General features: G+C 34.0%; 1 protein-coding gene across 7 annotated transcripts in view; it reads left to right on the top strand.

The window, feature by feature from the left end:
- Positions 1 to 17,555, top strand: part of Spart (spartin) — a 57,740-nt gene that overhangs the window by 34,005 nt on the left and 6,180 nt on the right. For all 7 annotated transcript variants that reach the window (XM_021730415.3, XM_013360856.4, XM_013360858.4 and 4 more), the window contains exons 4-8: positions 1,341 to 1,490; positions 5,395 to 5,518; positions 13,961 to 14,155; positions 15,196 to 15,354; positions 15,536 to 15,626. In XM_021730415.3, coding sequence (XP_021586090.1) covers positions 1,341 to 1,490; positions 5,395 to 5,518; positions 13,961 to 14,155; positions 15,196 to 15,354; positions 15,536 to 15,626 — 719 coding nt within the window. The remainder of the gene's footprint in view (positions 1 to 1,340; positions 1,491 to 5,394; positions 5,519 to 13,960; positions 14,156 to 15,195; positions 15,355 to 15,535; positions 15,627 to 17,555) is intronic.

The raw sequence follows: 17,555 nt of genomic DNA on the forward strand, positions 1-17,555 counted from the left end.
TTGCATAATTGTATCATGAGAGTATGATCTAATGCATCTGGAGGAAAGTCATCTTTTTAACAAATGGTGTTAGTAAAACTGGTTATCTATATGTAGAAGAATGAGAATAGATTCTTATCTTTCACCCTATACAAAAGTCAACTCAAAATGGATCAAAGACCTAGGAATTAAAAGAGAAACTATGCAACTCCTAGAAGAAAATGTAGGGTCAACAATCCAACATAGGCACAGCTTTCCCAGTAGGATCCATCAAGCTCAGGAAATAAAGAAATTAGTAATTGGGATTGCATCAAATTAAAAAAAAAAAACTTCTGTACAGCAATATAGCAAGAATGTAAAGAGAAAAGCTACTGAATGAGAGAAAATCTTTGCTAGCTCTTATTCTGACAGAGGAGTAAAATCCGAAATATATAAAGAACTCAAAAAACATGGAAAAAATTAGTAAATAGGCAAATGGACAAAATAGACACTTCTCAAAAGAAATACTAACGGCTTAATAAATAAGTATGAAAATATCTTCAGCTTCCTTAGCAGTTAGGGAAATGAAAATCAAAACTTCACTGAGATTCATCTCCAATTAGAAAGGCAACCATCAGGAATACAAACAATAATTGATGCTAGAGAGGATATAAAGAAAATGGAACACATTTACACATTTGGTGGGATTATAAATTAGTATAACCACTTTGGAAATAAGTATGTAGGTCCCTCAAAAGATAATGGAACCACCATATGACCCAGCTATACCACTCTTTGGAATAGCTTTATCCTAAAGAATTAAAGTAATCGAACCATAGTGGTTCATGAATTGCCATGAGCAGCACAATTCACAACAGTCAAACCATAGAACCAGCCTAGATGTCTGTCAGTGGGTGAATAGATAAAGAAAATGTTATGTACATACACAGTGGGGTTTTATTCAGTCATAAAGAATGACATTTTGTCATTTGCAGGAAAATGAATGGAACTTGAAAACATTATGTTAAGCTAAATAATCCAAACTCAGAAAGTTGAGAGTTGTCTGTTTCTTCTTGTATGTGGAAGCCAGAGAGGAAAAGGAAAAGAAAGGTGGAGGGGAAATCTCATGGAAAAAAAGTGGAGGAGAGGGACCAGAGGATTGGAGGAGTGGAGAGAAAGGGGAAATACTGGGGAATGATATTGGCTAAATTATGTTGTTATATTGTGTGCATGTCTGAATATGTAACAGTGAGTCCCATCATTGTATAAGATTATAATGTACCAATAAAAAAAATACGGGAAATAAAAATCAATGATAGAGAAAAGAATCAAAAACAAAAGTTAAGTCTGATTTGAGCTAAGGTTAGTCCTTTATGACCTAGGCCAACTGGCAAAGGGCAGAAGGGGAAAATGAATTCCAAATCCCTGGAAGAGCAAGATGCCCCTCTGACCAATTGAAGGAAGAAGCTTCTGCCACTTCATTAGACCAAGGCAACAAGGATATGCGTCATAGAGGAAAACGTGGAAAAAAGGTAAATGAAAGAGCAAAAGAGAGTGGGTGTGTTCTTTTATGATGGTACCTTTCACCAGTTTCATGGGTTTCACATTTACTGAAACACATTCACTTATGCAGATTTCATTAGCAAAGACACTTAGAATCAGCTTTAATATTTCTCTTACCAAGTATTTGTTCCTTAACTATTTTAAAAGGTATTCTGTGTTTGGGAATAGTTTTTCTTTAATACTTGAAAAATTTGAATATTTAATCATTAATGATGTGCTTGCTTTTTTTTTTTTTTAGATTGTTCTCTACTTTCCTGTATTTACTAAGAACTTAGGGCTGGGTATGCTACTCTTTCTTGCACTCTACCATTTTTATCAGTTCCTTATTTTTCATGATGGGCAAACAAAGCTGAGATTTGGTTTCTTAAAAGTATATTTAGTAGTTTCTTCTATAATTGTTCAGGTTCTGATTATTAAGTATACTCTAAATGGCGTATTTGGATTAGAATTCAGTAAATTACTGAGTATTAGAATAGTGGGTATATGTATTGGAAAAAGCATAAATTTCTTATCTCAAGGAGTTATATAGTTGAAAGCACAGATAAGCAAAGAAATAATTTTTATCTAATGCAATCATTACAAGATTCAGCCTAATCTTATAGGTAAGTGTGGATAGATGGGATGGGTGGTATGGGAACCTCATCCTAGAGGACATCATGACCAAGGGGAGTCTTGAATGATAAAAAAAAAAGTTGACCATACAGTATGATAGCACACTAAAGGAGATTCTAGGCAGGAGTAGTAATATAAGTAAATCAATGAAGAAAACAGTATTGTATGTTTATGTATTGCAGGCAGTTCACTGTTGTTGTTGCTGTATTGTTCATGGTCATTGCTTGTTAATTTTCTTTGGAATTAATGAATATCACATGAATAGTCCACATTTACTCAGAAAGTGTCACTATGACTAATGTTGAACATCTTAGACCACCGTTTCCCCTGCCACTATAATCACTTTGGGAGTCTAAAATGATTCTAAGACATTTATTTTAATTTTGAAGATTTTTTAATAAGCTAATCCCAAGAAACCAAATCAAAGGTGGGTATAAAAGGATATATAGTGAATAGTAAGTTGGCCTCTCATTCCTGTCCACCAGTCACCTATCTCCACTCTTCACATTGTTAGTAGCTTATTTTCCTTCCAGATTATATTTTATGCATAGTCAAACAAATATACACATAGATATTATTTTAACATAAAATTTTGGCATTGCTTCTTCCTTGTATATTTATTTGGAAATTCTTCCATATCATGTTCATTTTTTATAATATTTCTGTGTTAGAAAAATCAAATGATATTAAAAAGGAATATACAGTTAAACAGCTTTACTTTTACTTCATCTTTTCCCTGTCCACACCATTTCCCTTGCCACTATAATCACTTTTATTTTTATCTTATATACCTTTCCAGAGTTTCTTGAGGCAGACAAAACCAAGTACAAATGGTTAATCCATACCCTACCCCACCCCCCTCTTTTTTTTTTTTTTTTTTTTTTTTTTACTTTTACAAAATATAATAGATTTTCCTGTGAGGGGATTTTTGTTTTTGTTTTTTTCCTTTGGAGGTAAACTTGAGGTATTGTTCCATTTCAGTAAATAGAAAACTTCCTTAATCCTTATATTCATTCTGTGAATATATTATAGTTTCTTTAATGAATCTCTTACTGAGAAGTGTTTTGCATGATTCTGTTATTTTGCTATTACAAATAAGGTTCAATGATAACTTTCTAAATCTGTTTATTCATTAGTGTGTAAGTAACTGGATAAATTCTTAGAAGTGGGAAAACTGAATCAAAAGATAAATGCATTTGTAATTTGGGTAGATTTTTATAAAATGCCCTCCTAGGATTGTACTACAGTACAGCAGTCACACACACATCACACATTGGTGGTTTTGATTACTTGTGATCAACCAGACTGAAAGTATTATGGAAAATTCCAGAAGTAATATGTTTAAATTAGGCACTATTCTGAGTAGCTTGATGAAATCTTATGTCTTTCTTGCTCCATGCTTTCAGAGACATGAATTATCTTTTTGGCAAGTGTGTCTGAACTGTATATGCTACCTCTCCTTTAGTTAGTTTGTAGCCATCTTATTTATCAGATGGACTGTTGCAGGATTGCAGTGGTTGGATTCAAATAATTCTTATTTTACCTAATAATTCCCCCAATGCATAAGAGCAAAGGTGGGTGCCAAGGAGAAGCTATAAAGAACTTCCTTCAAGTAAAAAGGAGGGGGTAAAAAGTCAAATGCAAGTTTCTAAGATCTATGGTAAGAATAAATTTTCTGTGATATTATGAAAAGAACAAACATTTATGCTAGTTTTGCTGTCACAAAATATATTTCTAACTGTACCTAATTAATAGGTTAAACTTTACCATAGGTATATATGTATAGAAAAAAATAGTATTTGTAGGGTTCAGTGCTATCTGTGTGGTTTCAGGCATCCACTGGGTGTTTTGATCCCTACCAAAACCAGTTTATTCAGAAAGTTCTTTCCTTATCAACTGAATCATTTAGCAGAAATCTTTTACTCTTAAGTACCATGTGTGCATACTAATATGTAAGAATGAAATTTGTGTGAAGGAACACATAATCCTTCCAAAAATAAGGAGGGAATAGTGTACCTATTTCCTTATAGCCTGGTCAACAGACTGGTAGGTGGTCGTCTTTCTGTATTTGGTAGTCTGATAGATGAGAAGTGATATAATAGAATATCTTAATTCAATTTTGAATGATATTGAGCATCTGTGCTTAAAAGGGCCTTCAGTTTTGTTTTCTGCATATTGTTATTCAAGTACTTCATTTTTATTATTGGTTTGTTGATCTTTTCTCAGTTTTCAGGAGTTCTTTATATATTAGGGATATTGACCCATAGTTGAAGATAGAAATTGTAAATATTTTACCCAGTTTGTCTTCAGATTTTACTTACAAGTGGTTTTTCTCCTCCATGTAGAATTTGTTTTTTGGTTGTTTTCGATTTTAGTTTTTCAAGTTGTTTTGTAATACTGTGAGGTCTATGTTAACATGTTCCTCGTTTCTCATTTCTTACAGTGAGTTAATTTGGCTTTGAGATTTGGGGGTTGGCCCTAGCTATTGTAGCAATGGGCTGTTATATTAGCAAAGCACATTAATTTCTGTGCTCCCCATTTCCATTTAAATGGAAGGTCAGTCATTCTGTTTATATATTTTTACTTGTTTAAATTAAGACTTTTATTTGATCCCTACCAAAACCAGTTTATTCAGAAAGTTCTTTCCTTATCAACTGAATCATTTAGCAGAAATCTTTTACTCTTAAGTACCATGTGTGCATACTAATATGTAAGAATGAAATTTGTGTGAAGGAACACATAATCTGGTCAAAGAAAGAAAAAAAATAGTCAATTTAAATATTATTTGTTAAGTGGTATTTTGGAGTTCTAATAGTATTTAGTTCATTCCAGTGGAAACATTCACAAGAGCAGAACAATTTTCAGCTTCATAATAATTCTGGTATTATTATTTTTACTATTATTATTTTTGCCAGTGCTGGGGATTAAGCCCAGGCCATGGCACATGCTAGGAAAGTACTCTACCACTAAGTTACATTCCTAGCCTTTTTTATTCTGAGACATGGTCTCACTGATGTCACCCAGACTGGCCTTAAACTTGGAGTCCTCCTTCCTCAGACTCCTGAATAGCTACAATTACAGGTGTGCACCAAAACTCTGTTCCATTATAGTATTCTATAATACTTTCAATAACTAGGCTGACTGGAGATATTTTTACTAATTATATCTATCTAGTATTTGTTGGCTGAGTATTTTATAAAATAATAATTGTTCCCTCTACTACTTAGATAACTTTCACATTATAAATATTTTACTATTTAGACTAAAGATACTTCAAATGAAGAAATTAATCTGAGTCACATTGTACCCTGTGAGCCGGTTTCAGAAGAAAAAGCAAAAGAATTGCCTGAATGGAGTGAGAAAGTGGCTCAAAACATTTTATCAGGTATTGTGAATTTTTTCTCTTATGGCCTGAAACCTCTATAACTACCGAAGGTATTGTTTATAATGGAATATTTTAATTATAATTTGTATTTTGTTTTTAAATGACCAATTATAGAAATAATTAAAAGTAGAAGGAACTCCAGTGTCTTAGAACCACATATTGTCAAGTAAATATAAATTCTTGCTGACATATCATCTATTTTACTCTTGGGAAAACTGGGAGTAAAAAGCTTTAAAAATCCTCATACTCTCAAGTAGATTTGAATATAAAATTCCTTTCCCCTTTGAGATTTCTTCCCTTTCCTTGCCCATTCCCCCATAAGTGTGGTCTAATGTTTGTGTTCTCTCCCCTCAATTTATATGTTGAAATCTAAATCCCTAAAGTGATAGTATTTGGAGATGGTGCTTTTAGGAGGTTAATCATGAGGGACAAGCCTTCATAAATGAGATTAGTCCCTTATCAGAGAGACTCCAGAGAGCTGCCTTCCCCATTCAGTATTCACAGGCACAACTAAAAGGATTTGGTGAACAAGGAAGTACATCCCCATCAAACTCCAAATCTGTTGCCACCTTGATCATAAACTTCTCAGCCTCCAGAACCATAAGAAATAAATTTCTATTGTTTATAAGCCAGTAATTTGTGGTATTTTGTTATAGCAGCACAACAGTCTAAAAGACACCCTCTAAAAAAAAAAATGAAAAGATATCCATCAATTTTGGAAGTATGTTAGTTAGCCTTCTATTACTCTAATGAAATACCGAGGCAATTTTCTTTAGAAAGAGAAAGGTTTAACATAGAATTCTGTTGGTTCCAGTTCAAGATTGGGTGGTAAAAGCACAAGATGCATTTGTGGGGAGAATAGGATATACAGGTGGAGCAAGAAAACAGAAAAAGAGGAAGAGATTGGGGTTTCTTCATGAGCCAGCAAGCTAATAAAGGAGGAGATTGGGGTTCTGTCTTCTCCTTTGAGGAGGGTACAACCCAATGACCTAAATAACCTTTCTCCCATAAGGCCCTACCTTCTAAAGGTCCATAGCACCTCCTAATAGCACCATTCTAGGGACCAAGCCTTTTAACACATGGATTTTGGGAGACACCATCTATATTCAAATTATAACAAGAAGTAAAACAGCACTCCCTAAACACCACAGCAATGCAAACACCAGAAGGTCTAAAGGTAATAACTCATCTATTTATGAAGAAGGCCTACTCTTTAGTTATAGTTACAAAAGGCTTCAGATCAATTATTCTGAAACCAGAGCTTTAATTGGTTTATATTTCACTTTGCTTTTTAATGTAGTGGCATTCTGATTTATACCTTTTATTTAAAAAAACTGCCACTTTTCAATAAGGCAGATTAATGATAGAATAAATGGGTATTTATTTATTTAAATGAGTATCAATTCAGGGTTCCGTCTCCATACAAAAGCAAAGGAAGTCTTCAACATAACCAACAAGCTAAAATAGAGAATTAGGAACTAATAAAATATTTTCCCATTGCTAAAGAACTGTGATTGAGATGAGAAGAAAAGATAAAACCCATACTTTCAAATATAATTGCAATAGTTAATATTGACCCTTGAAGATATTTTTTTAAAGAAAATTTTAAAGAAAAACCTTCACTCTTATCACCGTGCTCCTAACTTTGCAGGCTGCCCAACATTAGGAGGTCAATATTCAGAAAACTTGCCTATCGCCTTCACACATGTGGATAACTAGTTTCAAAGGTTATTTTCCGAAATTTTTTGAGTTTGTACTGCTGTAAGTTTGTTTCATATTGTTGTGTAAAAAAAAAAATTTAAACACATAAAACAATAGGTGTTAGTTTACCCATTTTGCAGCTGTAGTATAGGGGCCTGCAGCTGGGTGAACCAGTTGCTGGCATGCCCCAGTTTCGCCCAAAATAGAGGCCTGACAACCCACACTGTGCAACATGGAGTGTGCCTAAGTGACCAGGAGAAAATCAGATGTGGACAAGGGTTTACACAGAAGGAATACTGGTTGTGGAAACCCACCCAGCTCTCCCTGTCCCCATCCAGTCTGGCTGCTTCCCAGGACCAGTTAGGAAAGAGATACCTAGCTGGGAATTTGCAAGAGTAGGAGAGGTTGAATTTGGAAACTGAACTGGAGAGAGACCTGTTCCACAAGTGATGAAGTAGACTAAACATTAATTCCTCCACCCCACAAGTTGAACCTAAGGGAGATCCATGGGGTGCAGTCTTCCAGCAGGGACTGGCAGTTGGTGGGCCCTGGAGGTGCACTTATTTAAAATCTCCAGATCAAATGGCATTCAGCAAAGAACCTGGAGCCTACCTAAGCCTAAACCCTTCTTTCAGGAGTTCTGCTCATATAAGATTACCTAACACCATCAACCCCACCATGAGGGTGGAGCAACTATCACTCTAGATGACCCCACCTAACACTACAGAGAGGGGAAGCTAAAAATCTTTTGAACTCCAACAGAAACAATTCTTTAACTTTAAAGATTTTTTTTCTTTTCTCTGTTTAATTGTGACCTGAATGGTTCATGGACACTTATACATATCATATTTGGTTTTATTCCTCATTTTTGAAGCCAGTTAGTCTTCATGGGTCAGTATTTTGAAGACTAGGATATTTCATTAGTATGTTTCAGGGGTTTTTTGGTATTCTTATTTTTAAAAATTTTTACTTTATATATTTTTTCTCTCACTTATGTTTCCCATGATTCTCTTTCTCTCTCCTCTACTAACAGCCAATCTCTATTGTTCTCTTTCACTCTTCCTTTTAATTTTTTTACTTCTGTCTTTTTTCCTCTTCCCTCATAATATCCTACATCACTTCTGTTTTATTTCTGTCCACCATTCAAAGTCATAAACCCTTTTGCAAATTTATTGTTTTTACTGTAGGCAATAACTGGATCATATAATTTCTGTTTATTGTGACAGTTAACTTTATAGATGTCAGAGCAAGGACTGTTTTGTTTAAGGCTGTATATTTTTTGCATTGGTGATGGTTGTTATTTAATGTCTCCCTTTATGACATACTGGAAACCTTCAGGGACACTATAAATCCACAGGTTAGAAACTCTGCTGTCTCAGATCCATACTTTTAGATGGATAGACACAGAAAACCATGTGAAAAAAACAGGGAACAGATGGCCCCAAACAAACCAAAGATATTTCCTTAGCAGAATCCACCACAGTAGAAAAAATGTCAGAGGAGTTTAGAAAGTCCATTCTTAAAATCATCTGCAACATAAAGGACAATGGTAAGGGGTGAAATCAGAAAATACAGAAAGTGAAAGATCTATAAAGAGATAGAGATTCTGAAAAAAAAAATCAAGCAGAATTTCTCGAAATGAAAGAATCAGTAAACCAAATTAAAAATTCAAAGCAAAGGATCACCAACAGACTAGCCCACTTGGAAGACAAGAATTTCAGGTAATGATTTCAAAATACATGATCTTGAAAATGAAGTTGATTATGGAGGAAACCATGAACAGAACTTCTAAGAAATATGAAATAACATGAAAAAAACAAATTTAAGATTTACTGGGATAGATGAAGGGTCAGAGATACAAACCAAAGGAATCTTTTCTGTGAAATAGTATCAGAAAATTTCCCAAACCTAAAGAATGAAGTGGAAAATTAAATAAGGTATCTAACAGGTCTCTAAATATATAAAATTACAACAAACCCATTCCAAGACACATTGTTATGAAAATGTCTAACATAGAATGAGAATAGAATTTTAAAGGCTGCCAGAGAAAAATGACAGGTCACATTTAGAGGGAAACAAATCCAGATCTCAGTTGATTTCTCAGCCCAGACCCTTAAAGCTGGAGGTCTTAAAATAATATATATCAAGCTCTGAAAGAAAATGGATGTCAACCAAGAATACTATACCCAGCAAAATTAAGCTTTGGTATTGATAAAATAAAAATCTTCCATGATAAACAAAGGTTAAAAGAATTCACAACTAGAAAGCCTGAACTAAAAGATTTCATCAAAAAAATAAAAGTGAAAACCAGCAAAAGAAATTATACTAGAAGAATAGTCCATCAAAAGAGAAACATTCAAATTAAAAATCAGAAATAAACCAAAATGATAGGGAATAAAAAATCATTTCTCAATAATAACATTGAATGCAAAACTAAACTCTTCAATCAAAAGACATAAGCCAGCAGATTGGATTTAAAAACAAGTCCCAGCAATATGCTGCCTCCCCAAGACTCACCTTATAGGCAAAGATCATCCATAGGATGGTAAAAGGATGGAAAAAAACACATCATTCACATGGATCTCATAAACATGCAGGGGTTTCTATTTTTGTACCAGATAAAGTAGACTTCTAGCCAAAATTAATCAGAGACAAAGAAGGACTTTTATACTGCTTAAGGGAATCCTACATCAACAGTATGTAATTATCATAAATATTTATGCCCTAAACACTGGAACACCTATGTACATCAAACAAACCCTTCTCAATTTCAAGAATCATATAGACCACAATACAATACTGGGTAACTTTAACATGCCTCTGTCACCACTGGATAGATTCTCCAATCAAAAATTAAACAAGCTATAGAAAAAGAAATACAGTTGATAATTAGATTTAAAAGATATGTAGAATATTTCATACATCAATGACTAAATACACTTTCTTCTCAGCAGCACACATAGCAACTCTTAGCAAATACATAATATCTCAGGGTCTTTGCTAGAAACTCAAATGGTGGCTAGTCTTTCTATGTTGGGTGCTGGAATCATCTAAAGGTTCCTTTATTCATACCTTTCTCATCTGAGTTGGGAAAGGTCATAGTATGGGGAGACCAGATGGTAGTGCCTACATTTGAAAACTCACGGCTTTACTTCCTCATAACATGGTCATCTTAGGCTAGTGTGACTTACATGGTAACTCAGGCTTTCAAGTGTGAATTGTCCACCAAACAGAAACTGTATTACATTCTCTGATTTTTCTGTGAAATTTCCAGCATTACTTGGTTATAAGCAAGTTACATGCTTATATTCATCAAGATGTAGTATATAACATAGCTCACATCTCAGTCGGAAGAATGTCAAGGTCATACAGAAAGAAAAACATTGGGGAGATACTGGTTTTTGGCAGTCTTTAGACTACCCATCACAAAGCCCTGTCCCTCCTAGGTTCTACACAGTGCTTCTACCAGAACAAGTAGAATATCCTTGAAGCTAAGTAATCTTGGGAAGAAGTCTCTTTAGAGGGGTGTGTGTGGGGGGGTGTTTTTTTATTTGTTTGTTTTTAACAGCAGGGCCTTATTATAAGTGAGCAAAAACTGAATACTGGTAATACGTAAGCAGCCTTTGCTATTTGAGGCTTCATTTCATTTCTTCATTTTGTGTTTCTTCATTCTATTAACTTCCTTTTCATTTTATGTCCTCAGGACTAGTTCCTAGTAATATCTGTCATAGTTGGTGTCAATAAAATTATTTAACTGCCTAATCAGGATATATCTCTCTTTATGTGCTTTTTAATAGGAAGAATAAATAATAACTAGTGCACCAAATATACTTGTTATAAGTAAAAAAGAAAGGGACAGAAAATATTAAAGATTTACTCTAGTTAAAACTTCCTGATCTGTCATGAGACTGTTTCTACCTGACTCATGCAAACTATATATAAAATAACAAGTAACCAGCTGTCTAAATTGAGTTCTTTCACCCTAGCCTATGATTGGTTCCTATTCACTGTTAAAGGATGAATGAAAATTAGCAAACACTGGTCATAGGTTTTATGAATATGAAAAAAGAAAAAAGTTAAATAGTTGTATTTCAAATTTGCCTGTGTTGAATACTGGTGTAAAAAGGAAGCTGCCATATATTTTCAAAGGAGTAGGGTCCAATAAGCTAATTTTGGAGGTTGGTGACAGTACTGTGATTTGAATATACTGTTGAAGCAGTTTACATTAAACAGTTCTGAAAAATAAAATGTCCTTGGGATGCCATATTTTCATTATGCTTTTCAAGGATCTGATATAAATGAAAGAAGCAGAAGCTTTAAAGGTTGTAAGGTAGCAAAATAACATCAAGGCCATTTGAATGTACCTTCTTAATTCTCTAATTTCCCTCAATTCTATAAGTAAAGATAGAATCTAGGATTCTATAAACAGTTGACATGGAGTGTGGAAGTGTGGTCACTTTCTGCTTACACATTCTAATATATGTAGAGCCAGCTACTATAATGCACTCATAGTTTCTCCAAGGTAGGTGTTTTTTATTACCATCATGTGCCTCTGGACTCTCAGGAGAAATTTTCCTTTTTGATTAGTTCAGTCTGACAAAGAATAGTCACAAAGAAGCTCTTCTATTCTTTAGTACATTATTTACAGGACTCCATTGGCCCAGTATAGTCATCTGGCTGTTAGGTCCACAGAGAACTTTTTCTAATAGAGGGGAATCAAAATTAATGAAGCATAATCAAAGAGTAATCCTATATTCAAACAACTTAAACTTTGATGGGGGTACATGGTGATTAAATGCTAAAATAAATCATTTGTAGATTTTTAGGGGACAAAATCAAACAGGATAATAAAAAATTCATGTCATAAGATGAGAATTGCTGCCATTTCCTCCCCTCTGTTAGCCAAATATAGAATATCGAAAACTGAATTAAAAAGATCAATGTTCTAAAAATCGCATATTTTTTATAAAATTATTAAATACTCAGAAAATTCAGATCTGTATCATCTTGGATTTCAGGTGGCCTTTTACAAGGAGAGAAAGCTGTGGTTTGGGGTTTCTATTTTTAATAACATGTTTAAGGAGTTTAGTAATTGTGGACTGCAGTAATTGGGTTTAAGTGAAATAATTCCAAATTACCTGCCAACTTTTCATTTGTTAAGCATTCATTCATTGTCTGCCAATCAATCTATGTCTGGTACTACACATGCCATTTAAAAGTTCTAGATAGCTACCAATAAAGTATTATGTTTATCTTCTATTGCTGTGTCTACAGTTTTAACATATTTATCTGTGTTATGCTATTGCCTGATAATATATTGCTTATTTTCATCTAGTATTTTGCTTTATTAGTCCTATGATCTTTCATTTATCTTACTTCCATTTATTTTCCTCAGTCACCAGTAGACTGTATCCCTCCCCCTTTTTTACAATGTTTAATTTGGGGGTTATAATCTCCTTTGTTCCATTATCAGTTTGATTTCTCAGTCTCTTCACGTTCAACCAGTTTTTCATTTCTTCAGATTTTTCAACCTACAAGTTAGTAACTCTAAAATCTTTTTTTTTTTTTGTGTGTGTGTGTGTGTGAAGGACATGTTCAAGCCTTTTATTGTTATGGGAACCTGTTCACCTAGGTTTATGACTTGGGCCTCCTTCAGAATTAATTATTGGGCATGACTATGGGGCAGGATTAGAGATGGAAGTAGGGTATTGACTGAATTAGGAGAAACAAAAAAGTGGCAAGTCATCTCCTTCATACTAACTTAAAAAAAAATTTAGGTATGATTTTCATGTGATCACTGGATGCTTACTCATGGACTGGAGTAATCATGTAAAAGTAGGTCATAGACCTTAACATAATATCCTAAAGTATTTTATATGGATAGCTTTAAAAGTTCAATGTTTTGGGGTTGGCCAAAAAGGAGATTGTTTAAATTTTAAGCTCTCTGTAGAGGAGTAAAATACTCTTAACTTCTTGCTTCTCTCACTCTACCTTTTCTTGGAAGTTTCCAGTGCTGAGGACTTTTTCTTTTCACCAAAGATGACCCTGGCATTCCATTTTTCCCTCTGCTTTTTGATCAAAGGAAAGAGCTAGGGACCATAGTAATGGGAAATGACAAATCCTCTAGGCCTTTCATCTTTCAAATTTCCTCTTCTCATCCAGTCTTTCACGTTAAGTTTTTGTCAGTCAGATTTAGCAATCTAAAGGGTCCTGAGATCTAGGAGTTGGGTTTAGGATACAATGACCTTTAGCTTAAAGTAAGCAAGAATTTATGTGGTATTTGAAAGACATCCTTTGTGTTTGCATTGTTCGTGTCTTTCTCCCTCAGGATTTCATGGGAGAAAAATGGTACCTGGACCAAGGCAAAAAGAACAAGAATATCCGGGTCCTCCTGCCAAATACTATCTTAATGGCACCAAAACTCAAAATTAGTATCTAACAATAGTGTAAACTGTGGTAAGTAACATATGGAGAAACTACAAGTTGTAGTACCAGCATACAGTAACGCAGAATTCTGTCATGGAGAAATGTTAAACTTAAGTATTGAAAGATAAGTTTAGTTTGAAATAAGATGTGTAATCAAGGCAGAAAATTATAGGTTCAGATTTGGCTTTAAAATTTATGGCATTGTATTTATGGGACCTAAACTCCTTTTATGTTTTTCTTGTCAATATTACTTATTAAAAGGTTTCAAGATATATATACTTAATGCTATACAATTAATAATTTTCCTTTAAATAGGTGCTTCCTGGGTGAGTTGGGGTTTAGTCAAAGGTGCTGAATTTACTGGTAAAGCAATCCAGAAAGGTGCCTCTAAACTCCGAGAACGAATTCAACCAGAAGAAAAACCAGTGGAAGTTAGTCCAGCTGTCACCAAGGGACTTTATATAGCAAAGCAGGCTACAGGAGGAGCAGCGAAAGTCAGCCAGTTCCTAGGTAAATTAATTCTAGATAACATTGCTTCTTTTTAGTAAATTAAAAATAATCTCTTAACCCACATTTAATCTAAATATTCATTTAGATGTTTTAATCTCAGAATTAGAATGCAGCAATTTCACCTTGCTATTCATGGTAGGACCTGTAGATCTTCAACATCAGCCTATCTGGGAGCCTAGAAATGCAGAATTTTAGGTACCATACACACTTTACTTATTCAGAATCTTCATTTTATAAGATCCCTAGTGATTGTTTTTTGCTTATTAACATCTGAGAAACTGGTAAAAGGGTAGTTTTGATGTATTGAGAAGGAGAGTATATGTTATCTTGGAAAGGAGATCCAAATGTATTTATTATTTATTCTTTGAGCTTCTATCTAAGGAATATGACACATTGTTTAGTGGATCACAGCTCAGTAGTTGAGGGTCAAGGAAAAGGGATAGATATATTGTTTATGAGATGTTGACTTAGTGATTCTGGTGCCAGTCTTGCCAAGCTATATTCTTCTTCCTTTGTCTTTTGACAATCACAGCACTAAAATTTGATGTTGTAAGAAGGTCACATTGTTAATGGATTACCATTAAATTAGTGAGATTATCTTCTTTGATATTTGGATACTAAATAGTATTCTTTGAATCACATTTTGGGTTGTTTACTTTTATAGACTTAAATATCTTACTATTTCTTGAAATATTTGGTGCTAGAGAGAAAGAGTATAAATATGCTTTGCTGAAAAACTAAAGGTACATCCAGTTTTGTATTGTAAAAGTCAAAAGAAAATCATCCACCTTTTCTATCTAAGCACAAGTGCCAAAAAGAACATGTATAGCCATGTATGGATGGTAAGGTTACCAGTAGTAGATAAAAAGCACACTTTAAGCTAAATAATAGCCTTTGTTTGAAAACTAGCCAACCTAGCTTCTCATTTTCAAGTAGAAATGGTAGCATTATGTAATAAAGAATTTTACTAAATGATTGTGGTAAAATCAAGGAAGAACAGGTTTTCTAAATACTTTTTTTTTTTTTAATGGTCATATTAGTTGATGGAGTTTGCACTGTAGCAAATTGTGTTGGAAAAGAACTAGCTCCACATGTTAAGAAGCATGGAAGCAAACTTGTTCCAGAATCTCTTAAAAGAGACAAAGATGGGAAGTCTACCCTGGATGGAGCTATGGTTGTTGCGGCAAGTAGTGTTCAAGGTAATAAAAAGGCCCAGAATGTTACACTGTGTTAGTTTGGAGGGGTTCAAACCTGGGCCTTTTGTATGATAGACAAATTCTCTTAACACTGACTGAGCTACATCCCCAGCCCTCAGCAATTTTAATTGGGAAGCTTTGTTTGCTTTGAGTTGAGATTTACTTACTTTGAATACATTTACAGGATTTTCAACTGTCTGGCAGGGATTGGAATGTGCAGCTAGATGCATTGTTAACAATGTTTCAGCAGAAACTGTACAAACTGTCAGATACAAGTAAGTTGAATTTTATCACTTTAATGACTAAATCTTTTGTATAATTTGTTAAAATCCATGATGATAAAGATGATTATATAATTATTATTTTTAAGTATCTGATAAAACATTTTTTTCACTGTGTTTCTCAAATAGGGAGAAGAGTAGTATTTTTTAAATTTTATTTATTTTTTTTAAAGAGTAGTATTTTTAACATAACAATAGAATTCTTGTGACTTTGCTTCATGTTACTAATTATAACAAATGTTTACCATTAGTGCAAAGACTAGGCTTATTTTTTTTTTTACAAAAGCTTGCATTTTTTTATACTGTTAATGACTTCGTTTTGATGGTGATGTTTGTTTGAAAGGAATCAATTGAACTATAGTACCCCTTATTAATGTTATCCTACTGTTGTACAAGACAAATTTTTGACACATCTTGACTCTAGAACCACTGTATATTTGTATTAAAAAGCACAGATGGTATGTCTTCTATTTCATATATTAAGAAGTGAACAAACAAATGGTTTGTACATGTTTATTTGGTAAGTGGTGTTAAGATTTCTTTCTAGTTTGGCTTTTGAGATCTCTGAGGAGTGTGTATAAACTCTAGTCCTGCCCTTCTAGGGCTTCAGGGTAGGTAATCATGGGTTTTTATAATGCAGCTTTTAGTATTACTTCTTTATCCTGGCAGATTACCCAGTACCTAAGTTTCCAACCTCTGACCACGTGGTGTCCCTCTCACAGGAACCTTGTTTATGCTGGCAGACATTCTTGTGTCTCTTGTCAGACCTGTATCTAGTTTATTCCTACTGAGATTAACTGGACGAGACCATTAACTGGAAGGAGAGTTAGGTTTGGTTGCATTGGTCATGTGAGACACAGAGGAGGTAGTACAACAAAACAGAAAATAATAAAAGCATCATGTTACAAATCCACGAGAAAAGAGGTGTTCCCACAAGAGCCGTCAGGAAGTCTGAAGACATCAGGGTTACTCAACCAGTGTGTCAGGAAAGAGAAAGAGAACAGATTTGTGTAAAAGAGGGGAGGAAAGAGGATCTGTGACACTGTGACTTTAAGATCATGGACATTATCCTTTTAGCTAGGAATTGTGGATTAGCTAGTTTAAAGAAAATGTGTAAGAAAAGAATTTATTCACATGACTCTGGTGTGGGCTGTTAGGTTTTATCATGGTCAGCAATTGTGAAGTGTGTTGGACTTTTGAGTCAGCGAGATGAGGAACAAGAGGACTATACCACAAAACAGGGGAAGTTTTAACTAGGTCAAAAGACCTAGGATACCACAGATTTCAAACAGCTTATGTGAGACCTAAAAAATAGATGTTGTGGCAGCAACTGTATTTAGTTTATGACAGATGGTATTAAAGATGAGATTTAAAACAAGATCTGCTTTTATCTCTCTTTTTTTCTAATTATACTGCCTTTATAGTAAGCACTAGAGGAATCAAGATCTAAAAACTATATCTAGTATGAAGGAGATGACTTGCTTTCTTAGCTTTGAATTAGTTCAGATTTTATGACATAGTTACAAAAGAAAAAACATTAATAATGTTCACTATTCTTGGTCATTTGTGTTAATTATTCATTGGCAGTATTGGCATTCATATTTACATATTAGGCATTGTCTGTGTTCATTGCTTTTCATATGTGTATTTTAATATTTTTATTCTACAGATGAGGAAATCAAAGCATAGAGTTAAATACCTAGTTAAAGATTTCAGCCCTAGTAAATTGTAGGGCTAGGATATAAACCAAGTGTTATCATCAGAATCTTTGCTCTGCAGTGCAGAGAATAGTGCTGGGGCACTACGACCTTGTGTTGTGAAAGTTTAGTACCTAGAGTTTTTGTAGCATTACCTAATGATTTTAGACTCCCTTTGGTTTAGGAATTACCAAAGTTAATTTCCATCCTAAATTGATTTGATCTG

This window comes from Ictidomys tridecemlineatus, chromosome 6 (genome assembly GCF_052094955.1).
Source record: "Ictidomys tridecemlineatus isolate mIctTri1 chromosome 6, mIctTri1.hap1, whole genome shotgun sequence".
Lineage (NCBI taxonomy): Eukaryota > Metazoa > Chordata > Mammalia > Rodentia > Sciuridae > Ictidomys > Ictidomys tridecemlineatus.